At 53.7% G+C, this 24,913-nt stretch overlaps 1 protein-coding gene across 4 annotated transcripts; it reads right to left on the bottom strand.

Annotated features, from left to right (window-relative positions):
- Positions 1-2,908: 2,908 nt before the first annotated feature.
- On the bottom strand, positions 2,909-22,953 carry SCARB1 (scavenger receptor class B member 1). Of its 4 annotated transcripts, none has more exons than XM_064393149.1 (13): positions 22,734-22,952; positions 18,992-19,149; positions 16,404-16,545; positions 15,765-15,968; positions 15,524-15,619; positions 14,848-14,960; positions 12,870-13,036; positions 12,153-12,271; positions 11,071-11,144; positions 10,210-10,261; positions 9,613-9,759; positions 7,241-7,366; positions 4,028-4,163 (listed from the first exon to the last, which is right to left on the bottom strand). In XM_064393149.1, exons 1-12 carry the CDS (start codon positions 22,851-22,853, stop codon positions 7,241-7,243), a joined length of 1,518 nt encoding a protein of 505 aa, XP_064249219.1. In that variant the 5' UTR covers positions 22,854-22,952; the 3' UTR covers positions 4,028-4,163. The 4 variants fall into 4 exon arrangements, with proteins under 4 accessions (XP_064249223.1, XP_064249219.1, XP_064249222.1 ...); XM_064393152.1 differs by lacking the exon at positions 4,028-4,163 and adding an exon at positions 5,903-6,778; XM_064393153.1 differs by lacking the exon at positions 7,241-7,366 and having other exon boundaries at positions 2,909-4,163; positions 22,734-22,953.
- Positions 22,954-24,913: the final 1,960 nt, after the last annotated feature.

The following is a 24,913-nucleotide window of genomic DNA, read 5'->3' on the forward strand; positions in this document are numbered from 1 at the left end:
AACACTGTGAAGTTTAACATCCAACACAGCCCTGAGAGCCCAGGGTGCTCTGCCAAAGCTGATCCCTGCCACAAAAACACACCCAGCACAGGACCCAGCACGTTCCCAGGAGGGGAGGGGGCACCCAGGGCAGGGCTCACCCCGGGGACAACGCTGGGGTCACCCCTGGGCTGTGCTGGCAGGGGAGGGATCCCTGCAGTGCTGGGCACCTCCTGGTGACAGCAGAGGCTGCACAGAGCTGGGCAGGGCACTGCCAGCACCCCCAGCTCTGTGCCATGCTGGGAAGTAGCTTAAAAAACCAGCAGAGAGCCCCTCAGAGAGCCTGGGGAGCAGGGCCAGGGCTGAGCCCCACGCTGCACACAGGAGGTGGTGGGTGTAAGCTGAATCCTGCACCACAGAGCCCTGGCCAAGGGTTAAACCCAGCCAGCCCAGGGCACAGCAAACCCTGCAGTGTCCAGGCACAGCCCAGGCTCTCCTCCAAACCCACGTGAGCTGCCTGGCTTCCCTCCAGCAGCTTTGTTCCAGACAGAGAGGCTCATTGTGCCAAACACAAGAGAAACCAGGTACCACGAGTCACTTCATCTCCTCCAGGCAGCTCTTGCCTGGGGTCTGGGTCCTGCAGACCCACAGAGCTGGGTACCCTACAGCTGCCAGGAGGGAAAACACTTCCCATCAAACACCACCATACCACCCCTATAACTACAACAGCTCCACACTCTCTGTTTGGTTGGCTTTTGGGTTTTTTTTAAGCAAGAAGAGCCCGAGCTCTGCCTCAAGAGACGCATCTGCCCACAACCACCCCAGTACCAGCCCCACTCACCATCCTGCACTGCTGGAGGAGCTGGTCACTGCTGGAGGAGCTTTGGGTGCAGGAGAGCAGAGGCACAGCCCAGGAGCAGAGCTGGCTGCCATGAGGGGCAGCAGAGCAAGCACACACCACAGCAGAATCTGGCTGGAGCTCACAGCAGAGCTCTCTGTGCCCAGCAGGGTTTTAACCAGCACAGCTAACAGTGAGCACCTGGCAGTGATGGGGCACAGGTGAAGGGGGTAACACAGAGATTGCTCCTGCTCTAGCAGGCTCTGCACTGTCCCTGCAGCCCCCGGGCATGGCCAGGCTGGGGGTGCTTCAGGAAAGGTGGGAGTGGGACATGGGAATTCCCAGGGAATGGGAATTCCCAGGGAATGGGGAATCCTCCGTGCTGCGTTTATAAAAGCACCCCAGCCCCAGTGGGGATGGAGGGGGCTGTGTTATCTCTTTCCTCTCTTCCAGAGGAGCCTCTGTCACAAGCTGGGGGAAGCAGACCCCAATGGTGATGGCTGCTGGAGGATGGAGATGACCCGTTCATTTCCCATGGCTGTGCCAGGCCGGGTGAAAGGCGGCTCCCACAGTAAATCGAGATTGTTGTGATGAGAACTGAGCCTGTGGGGGCCAGTTAAAATCCTCGGGAGAGGGTGAAGGGTTCCAGCCCGGCCTGGCACAGGGAGGGAGGGTGCAGCACCAGGGGCAGCCCTGAACGGGTGGCATTGGCAAGGGACAGTGACTCAGGGCCAGGGACGGGCTCGGTGCTGTGAAGAGCGTTCTAAATGAGCTGGAAAATTCACAAGCAGCCAACAAGGTGACTGAAGTACAGGAGGAAAGTGCCAATGGACAGACACACAGCGGGGATCAGTGCCGAGGGTCTGACCGTGCCCGGGGTCCTCTGTCCCCCAGGATCAGAGCCCGTGTCCCCCAAGGATCAGAGCCCGTGTCCCCCAGGATGAGACCCTCTGTCCCCCAGGATCAGAGCCCGTGTCCCCCAAGGATCAGACCCTGGGTCCCCCAGGATGAGACCCTCTGTCCCCCAGGATCAGATCCCTGCCCCTCCCTGACTCCCAGGATCACACCCCCGACCCCTCTGTCCCCCATGATCTGACCCTCTGTCCCCCAGGATCACACTTTCTGTCCCCCCTTTGTTCGGATCCTCTTGTCCCCCAGGACCAGACCCCCTGTTCCTGGGTCCCTCTGTCCCCCAGGATCAGACCACTGTCCCCTCTGTCCTCCCTGTCTCCCATCCTCTGCCCCTCCATCCCCTGTCCCCCCTGTCCTCTCCATCCCCTTCCCCTGTCCCCCATCCTCTGTCCCCCAGCATCAGACCCCTGTCCCCCCCCATCCCCCATCCTTCTTCCCCCCGTCCTTATCCCCTGTCCCCCCTGTCCCCATCCCCTGTCCCCATCCCCTGTCCCCCTCTGTCCCCATCCCCTGTCCCCTCTGTCCCCCCTGTCCCCATCCCCTGTCCCCCTGTCCCCTCTGTCCCCTCTGTCCCCATCCCCTGTCCCCCGTGTCCCCCCTGTCCCCATCCCCGGTCCCATCCCCGGTCCCATCCCCGGTCCCCCGGTCCCGCAGCGCCCTCCGGCGGTCCCGGGCAGCGCTGCAGCGCCGCGATCGCCGCGCCGCAGGACGGGGAGCGCTCTCGCACCGCCCGCTGCTGCAAAACAACCCCAAAAACCACAAAAACCCACCCGCCAGGGCTGGGACACAGCAAGGAATGCACTGGCTAGAACTGGGTTAAGGTCCTGTGCTCTTCCTGCCCAGTGAGAGGAATGGAGGTTTAAAATTGTTACCCCACTGGAAAGTCACAGGGCTGTCCCGGAGGTTTCCAGAGCCCATGAGCATCCATGTCACACACAGTGCTACAAGGCCTCTGCTCCAAGCCAGAGCAGAGATTCCCCACCTCTGTCTCATCCTTGTCAGGACCCTTTGGTTTTCCCAAGCTCCTGGCTGGAAGTAGACAAGGCAGGTGTGGTAGACAACTACGGGCTAGTAATTTTCAAAAAATATTCCTGGGCTTTGGGGTTCCTTCCCACGTAAGTGTGGCCCAAGACCACCCACCCCCAGGTAACATCCAGCCGCAGGACAGCCAACACAGCATTTCAGAAATCTGCAATACTTTAATCAAACCCTACTTAAGGCCATTGTTGCTTTCATGATTGCACACATTCCTGCTTCTCAAAAGCACAAATATCTTCACGAACACGCCGAGGACAGGGCCAAGCCTCCCCCTTCCTGTGAGCAGTGTGAGCAGTGCCCATGGCCACAGGAGCTGATCCCAGATGGCTGAGCAGGCAGCAGGGACAACTGCCAGGAGCTGAGTGACAGCTCAGAGGTGCCACGAGCCCTGCCAAGGCTCATCTCACACAGCCAGGAGAGGTTAAGTGACAGGGCAGAGAGCTGGAATGGCCGTGGAGCACAAGGTCATGGCACAGGACTGGGGCTCTCAGAGTCAGCACTACCCTGCAACACGTGCCAAGGCTGTGGGAACAGGCAGCACTGGAGTGACAGCACCCAGAAATGATTTGCTGCAGAGTCCGGGTACATCAAGTGGCAATAAAAGTGTGAGTGGCTCCAGGACAGCGTGCCCCATTTGGTGAGATGAACAGTGGCTTTTAAAGAGATCACTAAATCCCATCAGTGCTACCTGTACAAACCTCATTTATTTTAAAGGCTGCCATTAAAGTGCCTTTTATCCCTAGCAATAGGCAGTTTTAAATTGCAAATAACTTCTCAGATCAGTCAGCAACCATCTTCATTCCACCGGAGAGAAGGGCAGTGCCTCAGGCTGGCCCTTGGGGACAAAAGGGTTCTTGAACGTGGTGTTGAGGTTTCTGCATGAGGAGGAATGCTGAGCAGCAGGACCATCCCACGGCTTCCCTGTGCTGGGCAGGATCTCTGCTGAGCTGTCCAGGACTCCACCTTCCAGAGGGCTCTGGGGATCCGGAGCAGTGTCACCTGCAGCCTGGCTGTGTCCCAGTGGCAGGGTGTCCCATGGGAAGTGTGTCCCACTGGGAAGCCATCTCAGTGGGAGGGTATCCCAAATGGGAAGTGTATCCCAGTGGGGAGCTGTCCCAGTGGGAAGCATGTCCCAGTGGGATCCCTGTCCCAGTGGGGAGCTGTCCCACCAGGAGGGTGTCCCAGTGGGATCCACGTCCCAGTGGGGAGCTGTCCCAGTGGGATCCGTGTCCCAGCGGGATCCCTGTGCCACTGGAGGCTGTCCCAGGGTGGCTCAGGCCTCGGGTCCCTGCTGGCTGGGGCTGTGGCAGTCCTGCAGGAGCGGCGTGGTCTCAGAGGAGGGGGTGGCTGTGCTCGGCGTGCCGCGGCCACGGGGGCTCTTCTGGGCGCTGCTTCTCTGCAGGGGAGGGACAGAGGTCACAGCCCGGCCACACCCAGCAGTGCCACCGCGTCCCCACCCTGGCCATGCACTCCCCAAGCCTCTTGCAGTGGCCAAGGACCCATTTCTTACACTGAACATTTTTGTGCCTCCTCTCTGTAGCTCCTGCCTTACCAACACGAGGTTATTCCCATTCCTGCCCACCTGTGACACCACCCGAGCACCCAGAGCTGTGGGACAGTCATCCAAGATGGAAGGGACAGGGACAGAAGAGCCTGGAGAGCCCCAGGCACGAGCTGCAGCACACACAGGCAGCACGCCTTCCTGGGATAATGAAGGTGCAGCCTCTGGGGAAGGTGATGCCTTCTGGCACCAAGATGGCTCCTCCTCACCTAAACACACCTACAGAACAGGTTCACCACCCTCAGGGCTGAGCAGGAGCCAGCTACGCCTTCCAAGAGCCCACGTGGGCCCTGATCCTAAATCACAGGGTTCCTGACCCTAATTAATGCAAGAGCCTCAGGAGGAAGCAGCAGGTGAGAGGAGTGGGTCACTTCCCACTTCCCACTCCCCCCAGTCCTGTTGGGGACAGGGACACCAACCTGGCCCTCACCCAGAGCTTTTTTCTGGCTGGGGACATGGACTGGGAGGTTTGTCCAACCCTTTGATATTGCCCATTGCTGCTCCAGTGACAGCACCAGGAACACCCAGGGACTCTTTGGGCATGGTGGTGTTTGGCTGAAGTTTGGATTTGAGGATCTTGGAGGAATTTTCAACCTTGATGAGGCTATGAGTGTAAAAGTGTCTATAGACCTCTGGTGAGGGCATGCAGTAAGGGCAAAAAGGATGCTTAATATTCAAGAGTCACCACCTCAAAGTTCAAGGATGCTCCACCCTAACAAGCATCCTGAGCCAGGAAAAAATGCCAGCAGGGCAACATGGATGAACCAGGAGCTCCAAACACAACTGCAGAAAGGAGACACGTGGAAGGTGGGAGCAGGGACAGGTAACCTGGCAGGAACCCAGGGAAACTCCCAGCATGCAGGGATGAAGATAGGAAAGCCAAAACCCAACTGGAACTGAATCCAAGGATGTCAGAGACAAGAAAGGCTTCTCTAAGTACCCAGGTGACGAAGGAAAGAGGAGGAACCATGAGGGCCTGGGGCTGAATGAGGCAGGGGACCCCAGAAACCAGGGGAAAGTCCAGAGCAAGGAAGATGCACCCTTGGTGGAAGAGGATGAGGTCAGAGAGCACTCAAGGAACCTAGACATGCACAAATCCATGGACCAAGATGGGATGAGTGGGCTCATGTCACAGCAAGGCCATTCCCTGCTGTCTTTGACCAGTCCTGGCTCAAAGACTGAAGGAAAGCAGATCTTGAAAAAGACCAGGAAGGAAGATCTCAGGAGCTAGAGACCAGCCAGTCTCCCTTCACCCTCGAGAAAGTGATGCAGCAGCTGATTCTAGGAACCACTCCCAGGCACAATTCAATCACCAAGTGCAGTCCCTGGGCTTCACCAAGGGAAAACTCTGCTTGATGCCCTGTGATGGAATGACTGGCTTGGCAGACCAGGGGGAACAGTGGATGTTGTCCGCTTGGACTCCAGCTTTTGACACCATCTCCCATAAACACCTCATGGGGAAGCTGATGAAGCAGGGACTGGATGAGCAGGCAGTGAGTGGACTGAAAACTGGCTGAGCAGCCAGGCCCAGAGAGTTGAGTTGGAGGCCAGTAACCATCAGTGTACACCAGGGGTCAGTTCTGGGTCCAGGCCTGTTTAATATCTTTATTAATGATCTGCAAAACCTGGGGGGGTGGCTGGTACACCAGAGGGACCTCAGCAGGCTGAGAAAGGGACTGGAAGGACCCTCATGAAGTTCAACAAGAGGATGTACAAGGTCTTTCACTTAGGATGAACAGCCCCACACAGCAGTACACCCTAAAGGTCACCAGCTCTGCAGCAGTGTGGCAGAAAAGGACCTGAGGGTGTTGGGGGCAGCAGCTGAGGGTGAGCCAGCAGTGTGGCTGGGCAGCAGAGGCAGCCAGCTGAGTCCTGGGCTGCACTGGGAGCGTTGCCAGCAGCTCCTGGAGTGATCCTTGCCCTCTGCTCATCACTGTGAGGCCACACACGGAGCACTGTGGTCAGTTCTGGGCTTCCCAGCACAAGAGAGAGATGGAGCTGCTGGGAGGAGCCCAGCAAAGGAGCAGTGAAGTGATTTTGGGACTGGAGTCTCTTAAGGGAGCAGAGGCTGAGAGAACTGGGCCTGTCCAGCCTCGAGAAGAGAAGGCTCAGGGGGACCTCACCACTGAAAACAAGGCTCTGAGGGAGGGTGCAAGTACAGAGCCAGGCTCTTCTTGGTGGTGTCCAGGGACAGGACAAGAGCAAAGGGACACTTTAACACTTAAAGGGGATTCCATCTGGATATTAAGAAATACTTTTTTTTTCCTTTTTTTTTTCCTGTGAAAACTGTAAAAACGGGAACAGGTTGCCCTGGGGAATCTCCACTCCTGAAGACATTAAGAGACATCTGGACATGGTGCTGAGCTAGGTGACTCTGCCTGAGCAGAGGGATTGGGATAGATGACCTCCAGAGGTCCCTTCAACCTCAACGACTCAGGGATTTTGTGCTCCTGTAATACAAACCCAGACATTTTATACATCAGAAATTCCCTCCTGGAAGCCTCTCTGTTGAGGGGAGGGGTGACACCCACCAGTGGACTGACCTCTGTTACCCCATTCAAAAAACTTACCTCTGGAACTCAAACACTCAGAGATGGGGGCAAAACAGGCAAGAAAAGTATTTCCTCACACCAATGCCACTTTTCCCCTGATTCCTGCTGAAATTATTAGGGCTGCAGATCAGGTACACCAGGAGAAACAATAACAGCATGTGCTTGCAACCTGGTTAAGTGCCAGTATTAAGACATCTAAATTGCCCCAAATAAAGCCAGGAGACAACACTGCTCCATCAAAGCTCGCCAGGAGGGCACGGCTGGGAGATGTGGACAGCAAAGGTTTCATTTGATTGGTTTTAAGTGAAGTTTAATCAAATCAGGATGAAGAAAAGCGTGTTACCTTGACTGGGTACCCACCTACAGTCTGGCTTCCTGCAACACCGTCCCCTTAACCGCAGGCAGCTTTTTGGCAGAGGTGGCCTGGTTTGCCTTATTACTGTCTGAGCTCTTTTTATTGCTACTCCAAAATAAAGAGCATTTCTCCTAGAAGACAATCAGTCTGGTTTATGGTGCACTCTGACACGGATTTCATCAGGGTTCCAATTTCCGGAGCAGATTTGAGAAATCACTGCTTAACTAGAATCTAGTTATTAATGAAGATTTTGAAATTTAGATTAAGCTCAGTCCTATTTGAGATTTTGTTCAGTGTCAAGCCAGTTTTAAAATGGTCTGTTTGCCTTTGGAAAGTGTCACCACACATTATGCCACAATGGCAGAGAGCTCCAACATCTGGGGGTATTTTACACCTGCATAGATTATGGTTTTTTTTAGAGCTGTGAGTCCAACAGATGCATTTCAAACTGGCTCCACTATAAACTAGACTAAGATTCAAGGGTTTTAAGTACCTCATCTGCGCTGGCCTCAGAGCACACTGCTCCCTCCAGAAGCCAGCGGCACACAAGACACCCGAGGGAGGAGCTGGGCTCAGGGAGCCCTGCACGCTGGCAGACACGTGAAGGTGAGGACAATGTCCCCGCTCAGTGTCCCCTCTGACATGCCTGTGCCTTCGGGAGGCAGAGCTGTGCACGATTAAGCAATCAGAGCTAGATCAGCAACACTTCAATCAAATGAGGAACACACCTTGGCTGCAAATCGCTGGCTTCCAGTTTACAACCTCTTATCTGCTCATTAGGTGGAGTTGTTGTGCAGCTTTCTTAGAGATTTGTGAAGTCATTGAGGTTTTTTAGTCACTTTCCAGGTAGCCAGGCACTTCCTGACGTTGATTTTTAGTTCTAACGCTTTGTGACTCTTTGGGTTGAGCACAGAAACACAGCTGGCTTTTGCCTGGGTTTGGGATGTTTCACAAGCAGATATTCAGCTGGCTTCCATGAGTTTAAAATCCAGCTTTTCTCCCTGACCCTTTCCAGCATGGTTAAATCTCTTTGATACCAGGAATTAAGACTTGCACAAAGCAGGGTGAGGAAATGCCAGCTCAGGGCTGCATAAGGTGTTACAAGCAGCTGCCCAGCCCTTTTTCAGAGCCCCTGGGCTCATGCAGCACAGTGCAGCCTGTCTGCCAGCCAGCAACACTCACGTGTGCTGAAGGGGAGCAGGTCACCCCAGGACCATCCTGGGAGCACAGTGAGGGCTTGGTGGTGAGCTCTGGGCTCCATGCTGGGCCCTAGCATCACTCCCACCCTGCAGGGAAGTGTGTGGAGGAACAAGGGGATTTGGGATCATGTGTTTAAGTCACTTAAGTAATTGTAGACTTGATTAAAATCCAATTACGTGGTACTCCGAGAGCCCTGGCACTGTTCAAGGTGGGTTTGCATCAGTTCCAGGGAGGGCAGGAAGCAGGTGGGCAAGGGCAGCTCCTCACAGGCTCCCCCTCAGCCTGCTCTCATCCCAAGAACTGCCTCTCCACCTCTGCAGCTTTAGAGGCAGCCTAAGCCACCTGACTGCAGGGCAGAGCTAAATCAGCTTCCTTTGGTACAGGCTTGGGGCAGGAAGTCAGATTCCCACTCCCAGAACTAAAGCTGGCAGGGAGCTTAGTGTTGCCAGATCACTGTGGAGCCAGAGCCACAGAGCTGCACGGAGTGGTTTGGCTGTTTCACACTCAGCCCTGACAGCCCAGCTCAGCCTCACCCCACTGCCTGCCCCACTGCCCAGCTGCCAGCAGGCTTCAAAGGTCTTCACTTCTCAGCAAGCCCAGATCCACAAAGGCTCTGAGGGTTTCACTTCCAGAGCCCTTTGGAGCAGTCTGCACAGCAAGGGCGTTTCAAGGAAATGCAGAATCTGTGCTGGGCTGAAAGGCAGCCACAGTGGCTGTGTCCCCTCTGCAAGAACACAGCAACTGCATTTCCCTCAGCAGGCTGTGTTCAGATAGCTCCATCCTCTGGAGAAGGCTCTGCTCTGACTGGAAAAATGCTGGGACCCTGCAGAGATGCAGATCTGTGCAAGAGCACAGAGCTGCTGCTGCCTTCTGTGGAGGCTGGGCTGATAAACTAGGATTGTTTCTTCATTAGCTGGGTGAGCTGAGAAATACCTGCTCCTCCAGGAAGCCACTTCCATCACTGCTGAAATGCTTCAAGTTATCTATTTGCAGCCCAGTTTCTAGATGGCTGAGGAAGCCCTGCTGCTATCTGCTGGCACCTGGCACCACTAGGAGATTGTTGGTGGCGTCAGCCAGTGTTTCCTCAGACAGGTTAGATTGGCAGCCCAAACTACAGCCTCTGATTGGGTCTGATTTGACTGACAGCACTTCCCAGCAGTCAGCTGCAGGTTCTTACCTTCCTCATTGCCATGAGGACAGCTGCTGAGACAATGAGTGGGACACTGAGGCCAAGCAGGATGTACTGCAGGTAGTCCAGCACCGCCGGGAGCAGCACCAGGTTGGTGTAGAACTGCTTCAGCACTGAGCCCTCGATGGATCCACTCTGCTCAAAAAAGCAGATTGTCAGTGGCATCTCCCTCCCTTCCAGGGCTGAGACAAACCAGCTGCATGATTCCTGTCCCACCACCTCCCAGCATAAATTAGGGGATTTATGCAAGGTTCAGTCAGGTTAAGAGCTTTTACTGAATAGCAGGACATGCACCCACAGCTGGAGCTGCACTCCCTGGCCCACAGGAGGACAGGGATGCTGGCAGCTCTGTCCAGGGCCCCACTTAACCCCACATCCAGGGCAGAGCCAGAGATTTACCAAGTATAGTGCAGGGTTTGTTCAGCTCAGAGGGATTAATGGCATAGCCAAGTATTGAAAAGCCGTCTGTTGGTGCTTAATTAGTCTGGCTGGCTTAGAGCTTTATCCAAAGTGGAGTTTCCCCAGCATGGGGTGATGGGGAAGCAGGGGAGGCTCTGCAGAATCATGCTGAGGAAGGCAGCTCACCTCTGCAAACCACAGCAGCGGCAGGACCACGGGCTTAATCTGCCCTGTTTGACTGGGGGGAAGAAAATTCAAAAAGAAACACAAGCTTAGGTTTATGGCTGATCAGGTCACAATTAGCAGCACAATTCTTCCTAAGGGGACAGGTCTGACAGACTGACAGTGGCCAGGAAGCCATAAGGAGGTGGCAATCCCTGCTGCTCCAGTGAGCTGCTCCCACCTTGGGGGACCAGGTGCTTTATGCTTATGCTTCCATGGGTTTAGCTGCCCGAGGACAGCAGGAAGTGCCATCCCAAACCTGGGCTCATGGGAGATGAACTCAGTGAAGCAGAATGCTGAAGTTCCCATCTCAGTCACCTGGGTGGCACCATGGGGGCTCTCTGCAGGTGTTTGCCCCCCAGCCCAAGCAGCAAGAGCACACTCCCTCCCTTGCTGGTATTTAACATCTGGCACCACACAGTTTGGTTACAGAGACCTCCTGTTTGCTTTCATAGAGCTGGAAGTGTCATTTGGACACAGGCTTCACTCTCTGCCCCACAGGCAGAGTGGGTTTTGCCTCTCTGTGTTGCAGGTAACTCCTGAGAGGCAGCACAGTGGAGGTGAACAGCTCCTGCCCCAGCAGGAGAACATGCCAGCTGTCTGGTGAGGGACAGGGACACTGCCCCAGCTGAGCAAACAGGCACTCTGCACTGCTAAAGGATGGGACTTGTGGTCACTGGAATGGCTGATGTTTGATGGCTCCAGCAACAGGACAACTGCTCATGGTAAAGCTGTGGAGAGAGTAAACTCTGCAGCAAGCTCAGCACCAGCAGAACTCCCTGCTCAGGGAAGGCAGAAGGACATTTCCAGGAGGTGAGCACTTACATGATACCAGACACGTGCTTTATGTACAGGTTCAGCTGCAGCTTGATGGAGCAGTTCATGGGGATGCCAGTCATCTGCAGAGGAAGAGAACAACCAGTTCATCAGTGACTTCTTGGGACCAACAGACCCTCTCCAACATTCTGAGCCCATGGAAAACATCACACTTCAAAGCTGGTCATGTTGACACCCATTAAGACATTGGTTCCTCATGACTCTGCAGTTTTGCAACACATTTTTACAAGCAGAGAATTTTTCTTGGACTGCCCCTGTCCCTGTTTGTAGTCAGCAGCCTGCAGCTAGATAAAAATGCAGTTAACTGTACTTTTATCAGTAGATGTTTGATACTGTAATAAACTTAATTAGATTTTCATAACTGCGATAAGAAAAGCAGTCAGAACCCAACGTCTAGATAAGACACACAGTTTACCTTACCTCAAGAGGGAAACAGTTTTTTTTTTTTGCTTGAGCAAATATCACTGAACATTTAGAAAAACTGACCTCGGACAGTGCAGGCTGTGGGTGGAAAATCCCAAAGTCCCTTTGCCATCAGCAGCTGGGACAGGGATACCTCAGGACACCCCCTGGAGTGGTGACTTCACCCTCACTGTGGCTACAGGAGGGGTGTAACACAGCAGCAGCCAAAAACCACTGAAAAAGCAGCCAGTTCCACATGGGCAGGTTGAGAGAGTGGAAGAAGCCAGCCCAAAAATGGAGGTGCCAGCTTGAGCCACAGCGTGGTCTTCAGACTCTGCCAGGCAGTTCTCATGGCAGTGTGCACTGGCAGATTTGGGGCAGAGCTGGGCTGCTGCCAGATACACCTCCTGGTGTTATAGGCCTGAGTCAGTGGAAAGAGTTTCACTGTGCTTATCGAAACAATTATGTTTATAATTAGTTCTGCAATTCTCTAGAAGCTAGGCTAATTATTCAATTAGTTTATGGCTTTGACATTTTTATCTGCACGCCCTCGCCAGTCTTTGCACTATGGAACCTGCTCGGATCAGTGCCACGAGAGCAGAGTGGTGCCACCACTCAGCAGATGGCAGGGTCCCTGGGGTGAGGGGGGCCCTGGTGGGCTCACTCACGGGGTGCACATCCAGGAAAAGCCCGTGCTGGTCCTTGCTGGGGTGCAGGCCTTCCACTGCATTCACCAGGGATGGGTCAGCGTTGTAGAAGTGAGGGTGGGAAATGAACATCGGCGCATCTGCATGAGATTAAAGGCATCTTAAGCTGCTCCACACCCACCTAAAAGCTTTTTTTGAGGTTTTTAAGCCCTTGCAGTACTTGTTCTGAACAGCCTTTTATATTTTCTCCTCCCAGCCAGCAATCACCTTCCCCTCCCTCCCTGCAGTTTGTTCCATTGATCTGGGAGGGTTCAGGACCCCCACTCTCTCACACCACCAAGCCATGGTAACTCCCTGTTCCCAGACTCCAGTTAGGGCACCCAGTCTGGACTTTCAGACACACACTCAGTCCAAAGTTAACATTTAATTTGGGAGCTGTGTGGGCTGCCTCTTCCTCGTTCCCCCCAGCAGCCCAGGGGATGTAATGCTCCCACTGTAGCCTTGGGCATTCCCACAAATGCCAGGCTGTCACAGGGCTGGGCACTGAAGGCTAGGCACTGAAAGGGTTTTCCCTCTTTCCCTCACTGCTGAGTGGCCTGTGGGAGTGCAAACAAAGCCCACCAGTACTTCTCCCCATCCCAGCAGGCACTAGAGCTGTTTTTCCAAACAATCAAGCTTCTATTGCACCTCAAATTTAATACTGGTCCACTAAGGAGAGCCACGGGGGAAAGGACTTACTGAGCCTACAGGTGCTGACGTTCTGGATGCCAGACTGCATGCAGGGGCAGAAGCCCTCGTTGGGTGGATAGTCTGTGCCGTTGGCAAAGAGGGTTTTGGGTGCCACGAAGCGATAGGTGGGCACACCCTGGAAGTTCCCAGACTGCTCATACACCAGTGTCAGGGATCTGCAAGGGGTTCAGAGCAGAAGGATCAGGATTAGCCAACAGGCTCCCAGAACAGAAGTGGGTTCTTATCTTGGCTGGATAAGATGCAGTTGCAATGTAACTTAGACTTTGAGATCAAGATAAACCCTCAGCAGTGCTTCGGGGAATGGGGAATGAGTATTTAAGCCTTTTGCTTTCCATGTTTTAAGCACATCTAAAGGGTTGGTCAGGACTAGTTAGGGAGAGAAACCACAGGCTTATGAGTCTGTTTGCTAACGCAGGTGAGATTTGTTTAAAGGCATGCAGTAATCCCCAGGGCTGCTCTCCAAGAGATAATACCCACTTTATGCAAGCCTTGGCTCCCAGGTGCTCCGTTACAGGGCAGGGACACTGGATAAATTCTCCAGCAACAGACTGCCAGGGGAATGGAAAATTTCCCCATGTAACACAGCAAGATTTTTTTTCCTGCTACTAGAGGCTGTTGATACTATGCTGCATTATTGTTGGCCAGGTTTGATGCAAGTCTCCAGGACAAAAACTTGCCCCCTTCACACCTGAGTGAGGCTTGCAGGGATCAGAGAATCACAGAATGGGTGAGTGGGTCACAGTGGGCTGCCAGGACAGCCTGGGCAGGCCCAGGGGATGCTCATTCCTACAGAGGATGGTCCCTTTGGTGCTGGGAACAAGGATGGGGGATTCAGGGCATGTTCAGCAGTGCTTGGCTCTGCTCACCTCCCAGCAGGGAGGTTGCTGTAGCCCATCAGCAGGACAAAACCCTGGTGGCTGCCTCTCACCATCAGCTCACTTCACATGCACAGAGATCCCTGCAGAGGCAGGTATGCTCTGAGCCCACCAAGAGATATTTGTGACTGTGCCAACAGAGGCTGAGGCAGAGGGCTGGGGAGAAGACACAGCACTGTCTGAGAAGCTGAGCCACTTCCCCACAGCTCTGTGTGACAGGAACTTCCTGTGCCAACAAGAAACCAAGCTTGGTTTCCTCCACTTCACTGGAAGCCTTGCCTGGAAGCATGCTCTGCTCCTGAGGTTCCGCAGTTTGACAGGAACAGTGTTCAAACTTCAGTCACAGGTAAACTTCCCTGTAAATTCCTAGCTCCAGGTCATTCTGGTGCTTGCTGATGTCCCTTGTGCAGAGGAATCCCTGTGCTATTGCTCAGCTCAGCTGTCTGTTTGTTCACTGCTCATTGTTCTCTATCCAGCATGAGCACTTGCTTGTTTTGCAGCACTATCTACAAAGCTGGAATTATCATTATCTTCCCCAAGCTAGGGACAGGGGTTTTGTGCCTGCTTCCCCTCCTTCCAGCCTTGGGCACAGCCACACAGGCCAGCTCTGTGGGGTACTTTAACCCCTGGGTGATCAGCTGAGGTCAGGGTGTCTTACACAAGCAAAAGGAAAAAAAAAAAAAAAAAAAAAAAAAGAAAGAGCCTGGAATGGTGGCACGAATCTCCTCCCAGACATAATTTCTCCACGGGCTTAGTCAGCTGAAAGAGTTCTGCAGTTACAGTTGCATTTCCCTCTGACAACCCTTACTTCTCCTTCTAACTGCCCACATCTCATCTACATCAGATGACCACATCTGGTCCTTTTGTACTGATTAAAGGTGGGCAAGCTGAACATCTGCAGTGATCTGGAAGGTATTTATGGACACCCCAAGATGCTGATGATGACACAAGTACCCTGTTTACAAATCTCAGAGATAATGCAGACCCAAATTGCAGAACTTAACTGCAGGGACAATTCCTGAGCCCTCTGCAGGATGGGTGCAGCGTGTCCTGCCACCTGCACGGGGACAGGCTGGCAGCTGTGGCCTCACCTGCAGGCATCAGGGCTGTAGAACTGCAGGGAGGTTGGGGACATGAAGGGTGGCCACATCTCCCCTGCTGTCCCGTTGATCATGTTGCACTGGCTGCTCCGCCAGTAGTTCACCTGGGGGACAGGTGCAGAGAGAAGAACTCAGAAGGATGAGCGTGCTGGAGCCAGCTCCCACCCTGCATGCAGTGTCCACCACCCCACACTGCTTCCACAGCAGCACCAAAGATCTGTCCCATCTTAAGCACATTTTCCATCCTCCATGATTCTGTGAGCCAAACATCCACCCAATTAATGGACAAGAGCCCCCTGCTCCCAGAGGACGAGCTCTACATTCAGTGAGTTTAGTCAGGAGCAGAATTCCACAAGGGGAGAGTAAAGCATCCTTTAACAAGAGTATTTAACACCTCCAACACTGACCACAGGAGCCTGAGACTTCAACCATGAGAGGCAGCCAGCCCCAACAGCACTGCAAGGGAAAAACCCATGAGGAGATGAATTTATTGCTTCCTGAAAAGCTCCTTGCCACATGGCTGCCTCCTGGCAACTTGCTAGAATGGAAGTTGCAGCACTTGAAGCCCTGTAGAAACTTTTCTTCACACCTGACCCATACACAAGAGCAGGCAGAGCTTTCAGCTAACCCTGCACTCCCCATTATCCAATGGCTGCCAGGCACTCACCTTCTTGAGCCCATTCCATGAATCCACCATGTGAACCTGACTGATGTTCTTCATGCCTGTGTTTACTGTGAACAGCCCTGAGTTGGAGTTGTTAAACTGCAGAGAGAAGGAATGATTGTTTAATGCACAGCACACAACACCTCACTGACTCTGGGCGCTACTCAGCTTCTACTCAGCTGAGTGTCTGAGCTACCCCCAAGATAATATGGCTGTGATTTTAGCATTCCCAACCAACACTTACATCCATGAATAATCCAAACTTCCCCTTGAAAGGCAGCAGGCCAGGAATAATCATATTTATTGCATCTATCAGGGGGTCTTCATACCCCCACATGATCTCCCCCACCGTCCGGTTCATGAACGCCTCCTGCTTCAGGCTAGCCAGGGCTCCACTCAGTAAAAGCTTCACAAAATTTGGCAGCTTTTCCACCATCACAGCTGCTCCCTGAGAAAGAAAACAAATGTCTGGGATGAGAGGCCCATCTTTAGCAAAGATGAAGCGTTTTTGGTGCTAACCAAAATCATTCTGCTGCTCCCATAGCCCCAGAGGAATCCTCTGCACAGACTGAGGTTCTTCATTTATTCCCTGTTGGGGAAGAAAGCAGTTGAGGGCTCACAGGCGTGATTTCCCCACAGGATGCTCAGATGAAGTTGCAGACTCCAGACCAGCTGCTCTGCACACTCTGGTTTTGGAACAGTAGCAGCCTAACAGAACAATTAACACCCAGAAAGCAGAAAATTACATTATATAAGCTTAACCACCTCATTGCTTGATCAGCCTCAAGCCCTACAAGAAAGTAACTCAGTAATTCAATGCTGGATACCACCAACCTCCCTGCAAGCTCAGAAGGTGGAACCCATCCAGGCAAGAAGCACTTACCATCAACATGATGTTTGGCACAACAATGTACTCGTCCTCCGTGCCATTGGACAAGTCTGGCTGGAAGAAGAGGTGCCGGTACTCCAGGTAGGAAACAGTATCGTTGTCATGGAATGTGATGTTTGTTTTAAACCTGTACTCCCTGCAAAGAGATGGGAGATCGTGGGAACCATCCCCAGGCAGAGCCCCTTGAGCCAGAATGGGCTGCACAGGCTGCTGGGGGAGACCAAACCCCAGTGAGGGGCCATGGGGCAGCTGGGGAGGCAGTGTAGGATCAGATATAAACTCTCACCCCAGCCAGGGTTAGGGTCTGGCATGAGCTGCAGTGTGGGATCAGATATAAACTCTCACCCCAGCCAGGGTTAGAGTCTGACATGGAGCTGCAGTGTGGGATCAGATATAAACTCCCACCCCAACCAGGGTTAGGGTCTGGCACAGAACTGCAGTGTGGGATCAGATATAAACTCTCACCCCAACCAGGGTTAGGGTCTGACATGGAGCTGCAGTGTGGGATCAGATATAAACTCTCACCCCAGCCAGGGTTAGGGTCTGGCATGAGCTGCAGTGTGGGATCAGATATAAACTCTCACCCCAACCAGGGTTAGGGTCTGGCACAGAACTGCAGTGTGGGATCAGATATAAACTCCCACCCCAGCCAGGGTTAGGGTCTGGCAGGAGGAGAGGGCAGCCCAAGAGCCAGGCATCCCTGACAGGTTGGATTCCTGCAGACACAAAGTGTTTCTTCCCAACTAATTACCCAAGAAATTTAAGACAAAACTGTAAATCTCCTCTGTTGCTTCACCCGCTGTAAATGCCAGGCACACCAGAGAGGTGCCCAGACATGCTGTGCCTGGCACAGCAACCCACACACCAGAACAACCTGCACACAGGAGAGAACCAGCCAAGATGCCCCATGTTCCACCAGTGATCTGCTCCCAAGCAAATGTGATGGCTCCTGGGTTCAGGGCAGCCTGACCCTCCGCACAGCACCGTGGTCCTTCTGCTCCTCGGGGCTTCAGGCCATCCATGTCCTGCACACTGCCTGATGCCTTTAGCTTTCATATTTTCCATATTCTGTACTGCATTAGTATGTAGCTCTGAACTTCATAGAAAGTGCCAGCAGCTCTCACAGCTCAGTCACACTGAACAATCCTTTTCCAGCCCCAGAACCAAGGACACCACTGCAGCTTCAGCCCCAAAAAGTGTAAAACAACAGAGAACTGAGGAGAGAAAACTGGGAGGGTGGGACTGCATCACCTGAGCTGGAATTGGACAATTAACCCCAATATGGAAATGGACCAAAACTTATAAGTGTGAAAACTTATGACATGCCATCCATCTGTGGGTGGAGCCACAGCTGGGCTCTTGCACTGCCCAAGGTGCATCCTTTGAAGGCCTTTTAATAAATCCCTGCTTTATTCATTTAACTCTGTGGAGCCTCTGTTCTAGGAAGCCTCTCTAGGCATCAGCCCAGTGCTGCTGGACTTCAGCCACAGCACAGGGGCAGCCCCAGCCTCATGGAGGCTGCAGTGCTCTGCAGCACTGCGAGGTTGTCCCCAACAGCACAAGCCTGTTACTGCTCCTGGAGGAACTGAAGCTCAGCTCACCAGCAAAAACAAAGTCCTTCACTGTGGAGCCTCTGTTTTACAGCCCACATTAGGGAAGGGCACTAATCTTGCTCAGCAGGAACACAAGGACACTAATAAGCTTTGCCCCTTTGTTTATTCTTATTTACAGTAAGTGAAGCTTTTCCCCAAGCCAAGAGAGCGATGCGATGGCAACATACAGAACCCACAGGGGGACCTGGCAAGGCCAGGGCAAACAAGGGCACATACATACTGCAGGTGTCCCCTCACACTGCTCCAACAGCTTTGGATTAACCAGTAATCTTCCCACATGAGCTTGCTTAGGCTGCTGTTCAACCTCACCCCATTAATGTAGGTATTAATATATTGAAGATCACTGCTGGTGGGGAGGTTCACACACTCAACATCAATCACTGCTTCCCTTTTGGGAGCTGAGAAGCACCTGGGGCTTCAGCCAGCATCTTCAGCCATAGGAAACAGACCCAGCCCTGCTGTGTGTGGGTCTGACCCAGTGTTAGAGCTCCATGCTGGTTCCCATGACCAGAACACTCATTCTGGGCATGTTCTGGGTCTCACCTTAGGCAGGGACTTTGGCCCGTGAAGTTTGATATTGAGGTGACTCCAGCTCAAGAGCTGGGCTCTTAAATGCACAGTAAAGATAAAAAAAGCACTCTGAAGATACAGTCACCCACCACCACACCAACGCCACCCATGTTTGGACTGAATCACCCCAGGTCTGCCTGCCCAAGAGGCCCCAGAAAAGGACTGAGCTGCACAGCTCAGTGGAGCACCCACCAATCTCCCTGTCTCAGTGACCAGAGGCCCCACCTGTGTCTTTAGCAAGATCAGAGCAATTAGAGCACACCCTTTAAAATGCAGTGCCCCTGGGCTCTCAGCGAGCCTGCTGATGCCCTGTCCTCCTGCCAGAGGAGCCAGCCAGCAGCCTGGCAGGCAGCACAGTGGTCAGGCTGATGCCAGGCTGGAGCACAAGTGGTAGCTGACCTGTACACGTAGGGCCCACGCTGGCTCAGCACCGGCTTCTCTCCCCGCAGCACCTGCTTGGGGTTCAGCACTTCGAAGAAATGCACAGTCAGGTAGAAAGGAACAGGGATGTCTTTCCACATCTGGAAGGAGATGCTGCTGGGGTCGATCCTGACGTTCTGTAAGGCAAAAAAAAAAGGGGGATACAACATTTGGGCTCTGTGGCTGCAGGTGAACACATCCACCCTCAGCTCAGTGTAAGGCACAGCTGAAGGTGGCAGTTACAGATTCTCTCCAGAGGATCCAGGTGGTTTTGGCAGACTGAAACCATACAGTGAGAACTCCTGTGTGTGCAGAAGCATCAGGTTTATGTTTAAAAGCCAGGATGTCTGCTGGCTTATTTATTCAGGCTTAACTTTTCTAATCCTACCCACAGGGCTTCCGAGTGTTTTGATGTGCTGCAGACTTGGCTCTGATTTATTCATGTTTTACTTGTCTGTCCCAAAGGCCTTTGCTCATGCATTTGGCAGCTCCACACAGCTAAATGCAAGCAAGGAGAAGTGGCACAGCTATCCTCACAACTGCTTGGGTACCAGCAGGGAGAGCCCACCAGAATTCCCAAAAATATGGGGAACTGGGATGGCAGCTGTGTCCCAGCAGCACAGCCCAGCACAGGACACCCCTGCCTCCCCTCAGCTGCCAGCCTGCATTGACTCACAGCTGATCATGAGGCAGGTCAAAGGCAAGGCACAATCGTGTTCCCATATCACTGTCCTGTGTGCTGGGAAATGCCTGCAGCAGCTCCAACACAGCTTAAGCCCTCCTCAGCTCAGAGCTGGCACATCTGCCTCCACTCCCTCCCTGCCCCCAGGCTGCTGCAGGAGGGCAAGAGCTTGTTCCTTCTTGAGCACCCACTCTGGATGTGTTCCACCATAATCTTTTCTTCTGGAAGCACAGATCCTTGTCCCTGCTTAGGTAACGCAGGCAGCTTATGGAAGTGGGGTTGATCCATCAGGAGGAGGAGGAGGGACGTGGGCTTTGTGCTGGAGCAGCTCACAGCTCCTGCTCTGGAGCAGCTCCATCTGACTGGGCACATATTTGCTGACACAGGGAGTTGGGGTGCCAGAGGTTTCCCCATAACATCTCTCCTTTCCTAAGGAATTTCATGGCAAGGCTGAGCTACCTGTGAGCAGGAGGCCTCTGCAAGCCCCTCATCCAAGCCCCATCCCTGGGAACACATCTCCACAATGCTGTGTAACCCATCTCACCCAGCACACCCTTCCCACCACCACACACTGCTCTGATTTTGTCAGCCTCAAGGATTTCATGGCAAAGAAGCAGCAACAGGACAGATTTTTGTTTAGTCTGCTTTACAGCCCTGATTCCCAAGCGTTGAATGGATTATGATCAAGAACATCTCCTTTCCTTTAATTGCTTGTTCTGCCTTGCACTCCCTTGACCACTTGTTGCATATGCATTTATTTTTATAATAAGCACCCAGTCAGATGGAGCTACATCCCAGCTCCCTGCTGCTTTCCCAGCTCCCTCCCCACCAGCTCAAGGTGCTGCTAAGTTCCCCACAACCAGGTAGCCTTAAAATGAACTATTTTTAGGTCAAAACAGACACAGTCACATGTCTGAAATAAAACCAGAGTATTTGTCAACTAGATGAGCTGCAAAGGGACATTGAGTTTTTTGACCCCTCCTGACCAGGCTGATCTTTGTTCCCGAGGAACTGAAAGGAACTGGTTACTGCCCATCAGCTCCAGATGGGGCCAGGAGAGCAGCAGCTCCACCACAGCACCCAAATCCTGCTTCTCCAGGAGGGAGGGAGGCACCGTGCTCAGTAAAACAAGAGGTGAGGTTTCCCTGCAGCCTGGGAGGAGCAGCCAGGGCAGGTGTCAGGCAGACCTCACCCTGCACATCCTGTCAGCACCCTCCTACCTCAGCAAGGACCGTGCTGCTCCTGCAGCCAGGACAGCGGCCGAGCTCCAGGGGAGCAGCCACGGCGGGCAGAGGGGTGAGCTGATCATCTGGGTGCAAGCTCACACCTTGGCAGGTCTGTGGCATTCCAGATGCTTCCAGAAAAGCAATGTTCCCCAGGTTTTGCAGGGCAAACCCCACAGGCAGCCCAGTGCAGGTGGGGCAGGCTCCAAGCTGCCTGCTGTCCCTGCAGACTTCACCCAGAGATATCCTTGAAACCACCACCTCTCCATAACTAAGTGCTTTTCCATCAGGACACACCATCCTGACAGAGCTCAGGGGGCAGGATGGCAAACCAGCCTCTACCTGCCCAACCCCAGCCCTCCAAGCTCCTCTTACCCACACTAAGACCAACCCAGGAGTTTCAGTAAGGACCTGAATGTTTCTCATCACCCGTCATCACTCAGCTATTAGGCTTAATATGAAATGGAAAAAAATGTGCTCAGGGTAATTTTGTGTCGTGTTGAAGATGGGGAGACCAAGGGCTTGAGGTGAAGAGAGGAGAAACAAGGGTTGATCTTTTCTTCATCTTCTGTTCTCATTGCAAATTATTAGGACTTAGCTAATTAGGTTGAAAAAAAAAATCAGGATTAGCTAAAAAGAGGGCAGAGAGGTTTTTACACAAAAAAATGCCATTTCAGTCCTGCAGGGGCCATTCAGCCTTTTATTGGCAGGTACCAGTTCCTGATGTCCTGAAACTGAACAAAGATTTTCTATTGTTTAATCCACAGGACTGTCTGGCTCTGCCCAGCCAGCAGCACTTCCAAGGGGTATGTTTAAGTAGGTCATTTTCGGCAGAGACTTTGCGCCACACGCAGCACCAGCCATTGGCTATGAGGTGTGTTTGTTCACCTCTTTCATCAGAAGCAAATTTCCAGGGGCTGACCTGGGTAGGTGGAAGCTTGGAGAAAGGCCAAGGCAGGGAGCACATCTGCCTTGGACAGGGAGGAAAAGGTTTGGCTGAAGGTGGGGATGAGCTCTGGGTTACAGCAGGATAACTGCTGACCCTGCAGCAGGGACAGGAGTGCTGGTTCATAAAACTGTGCAGCAGTTGCTGAACAGAGCAACAACCCCATCCACAGCCCCACATTTTGGGGGCAAACCCTTGGGGACAAAGCCTCAGCACCTCTCCTGGGGATAAAAGAGGTATTCAGAGAAGCAATTCTTCAGGCTTTCAGTCTGAAGGACTTCTTTTAGAAGGAGAGAGGATAACTTGGAGGCTGCTCCACGCACATCACCCTGTTTCCAGCGGGGAAAGCATCTCGCCGTGAGCCCGGCAGTGTGCTCATCTACGTATGAAAGGAATAACTGGTGCTGCAGGTGGAGGCAGAGGGAAGGGAGGAAGCGCCTGCTCAGGGTGATGCTCTGCCAAGCACCGCATCCCAGCTAATTCCAGCGATGCAAAGAGCCCTCGCTAAGCAGGGGTGGTTAACCGGCTCACTCCCGGCACGGGGGCTGCCACCAAGGGCGGAACACCCCAAACCCGCGTTTGCCCGAAGAGCCTGAGGCTGCTCGGAGCCGCAGCAGCGACGCTTCCATCCCCAGCGCTCGGCTCTCCGGACCGCACTGCACAAGGGAAAGGCGCACCAGCCCCGGCCCGCACCGCACCGAGCCCCGCACCGAGCCCCGCACCGCAGCCGGCCTCCAGCACACCCCCCAGGGCCCCGGCACACCCCCCTGGGCCCCGGCACACCCCCCAGGGCCCCGGCACCGACCCCGCTCCGCACCGCATCCCGCTCCCCTCAGAGCCCGCCCGCGCCCCTCACGGCGCCCCGCTGACCTTGATGACCTGCTGCCGCACGATGAGCGGCCCCAGCAGCAGCAGGCAGCCCCCCACGAGCGCGCAGGCCAGCCCGGCCAGCCCCAGCCCCACGGACAGCCTGCGCTGGGCCACGGCCATGGCGGGGCGGAGCGGGACCGGCAGCGGGACCGGGAGCGGGCCCCGCCGCAGCCGCGGCCGCTTTATGGCCCCGCGGCCCGGCCCGGCCCGGCCCGGCACAGGGGGCGGGGCCGCGACGGAGGGGCGGGGCTGTGCCTGAGGCCACGCCTCCGGCCACGCCCCCTGCGGGAGGCGCGACGGGAGAGGGAAAGCGAGCGCGGCGTCAATGCAAACACGTGTGTGAAAAACGGGGAAATCGGTAAAACAGAGCGAGAACGGAAATGTATAAACAGATAAAATATCGTGCAATTGTGGGAGAGAATGGGTTTGTGTTGGAGGGGACTTTAAAGATCACCTCGTTCTACCCACTGCTATAGACATCTTCCAGTCTGTCCAGCCTGGCCTGGGCACTGCCAGCGATCCAGGGGCACCACAGCTGCTCTGGGAAACATGTCCCTGTGCCTCACCATCACCACAGTAAATAATCCTAATATCTAATCTAAACCTATTTTTTTCTTCAGTTTGAAGCCATTCCTTCTTGTTCTGTCACTGCATGCTAGATAAAAAATACGTAAACTTGTTTGTATTCATGTGTGTGTGTATATATATATATATGTTTTCCCTGAGGAGTAAACATCACCATTAACCTGCCTCTGTTTTTCCATTAAACCAACTCTGTTTTTCCAAAAAACTGGGTCTTCTGTCCATCTTGTGCATCTGAACATGGCCCTGAATAAAAGCCTCGCTGAGACTCATCCCCAGCAGCATCTAGAAGGCAGCAGAAAACAGAGTCCAGTTTGTGACAGCCTGTTTTAAATCAATCACACACACCATCCCATTGTCCCAGCTGAGCTAACACATCTGGAAACTGGAGTGCTTCCACCTGCCACACAGTGTCCTGCATGAAGAGAGGGGACGGTCTCACCAGGCAGGGCCCAGCACAGCACCTGCCTCTTGCCACGGCCCCCACCTCAATGGAACATCTACATTTGTGTCTTTACACTTAACTGGGTATTTTTATTTCCTTCTAAATCTCCTACCCTGAGAGTTGCCTCTGTTTAATTACCAGATCAATTAACAATGTCTCTGTTCAATCCTGGCCGGTCTGCGCTGCGGGATGGCCCCCTCTCCCAGCAGCAATGCCTTCAGAACTGCACAAAGCAGGTGCAGCGTTTGACTTTTTAGGACTTTTTTTACAAAGAAACGCCGTGAAAGGAATTTCTCCTTCAAATCCCAGAAATCCCCAGTAAAACCCAAGAGATTCCCTGGGGCGCCGCAGAACAACCGTGAGAAGATCTCTGGGAACGGCGTGTTCCGCCACGGCTGGAACAGAACACAGCCCCAAAGCTGACAACAAGCTTTGCTGCTCTCATCAAATTCTGCGGCGTGGCTGATCCCACCCCAGCCGTGGTCTCTGCTGCCTCTGAGGCGTTGGCACTGCCACGCTGAGCCCTGAGCTCCTCAGACCCTGCAGAGGGCACAGAACCATACAATGCCCTGGGCTGGAAGGGACCCACGAGGATGAAGTCAAAAACCTGCAGAGAACAGCTCCAAAACCCCACCAGGTGCCTCAGAGTGCTGTCCAAACCCATCCTGGACCGGGGCAGGCTTGGTGCTGTGGGCAGCCCCAGGGTGCCTGCACACCCAGCCTCTGTGGAAGAACTTTTTCCTAGCTCCCATTCCAGCCCTCCTGACACTTCACACCGTTCCCTTGTGGCCAGCAGAGGCTGACCCAGCTCCCGAGGTCACAGCACGGGCTTCTCCTCCAGGCCATGACAGGCTTGTACAGCACCGTGGTTTTTAAACAGGACACTGTAAAGCTTTTTACTGAGACATTGAAAATAAAAGGATTTCTTGAAGTATGGCTCTGTAGTCACTTGTGGAGGCTTCTGGCATTCATGAAGCTCCCCGTGTCCTCCTGCAGCTCTCCCTGATGGCAGTCAGGCCTTCAGATCAGAGCCACGTGCAGTTGTGCTCCCTGCATTCCAGACAGGCTCCCCTGCACCTCTGTTTAAGGAGTTCTGCTGGAGAGATGCTCAGTTGGGGAATTCTGCTGTCCCCAGAGGACAGAAAGCCCACAC

Source organism: Passer domesticus, chromosome 17 (assembly GCF_036417665.1).
Source record: "Passer domesticus isolate bPasDom1 chromosome 17, bPasDom1.hap1, whole genome shotgun sequence".
NCBI classification, from domain to species: domain Eukaryota; kingdom Metazoa; phylum Chordata; class Aves; order Passeriformes; family Passeridae; genus Passer; species Passer domesticus.

Bases quoted from the DNA above. Each gene is read 5' to 3' on its own strand.
- SCARB1 (XM_064393149.1), bottom strand. From the start codon at position 22,853: ATGGCCGTGGCCCAGCGCAGGCTGTCCGTGGGGCTGGGGCTGGCCGGG. The intron at 16,546-18,991 runs GTCAGCTACCAC...ATCTCTTTGCAG, and splicing joins CGTGGGCCCTACGTGTACAG to GGAGTACAGGTTTAAAACAA. The intron at 15,620-15,764 runs GTAAGTGTTGGT...TTCTCTCTGCAG, and splicing joins AGTTTGGATTATTCATGGAT to TTTAACAACTCCAACTCAGG.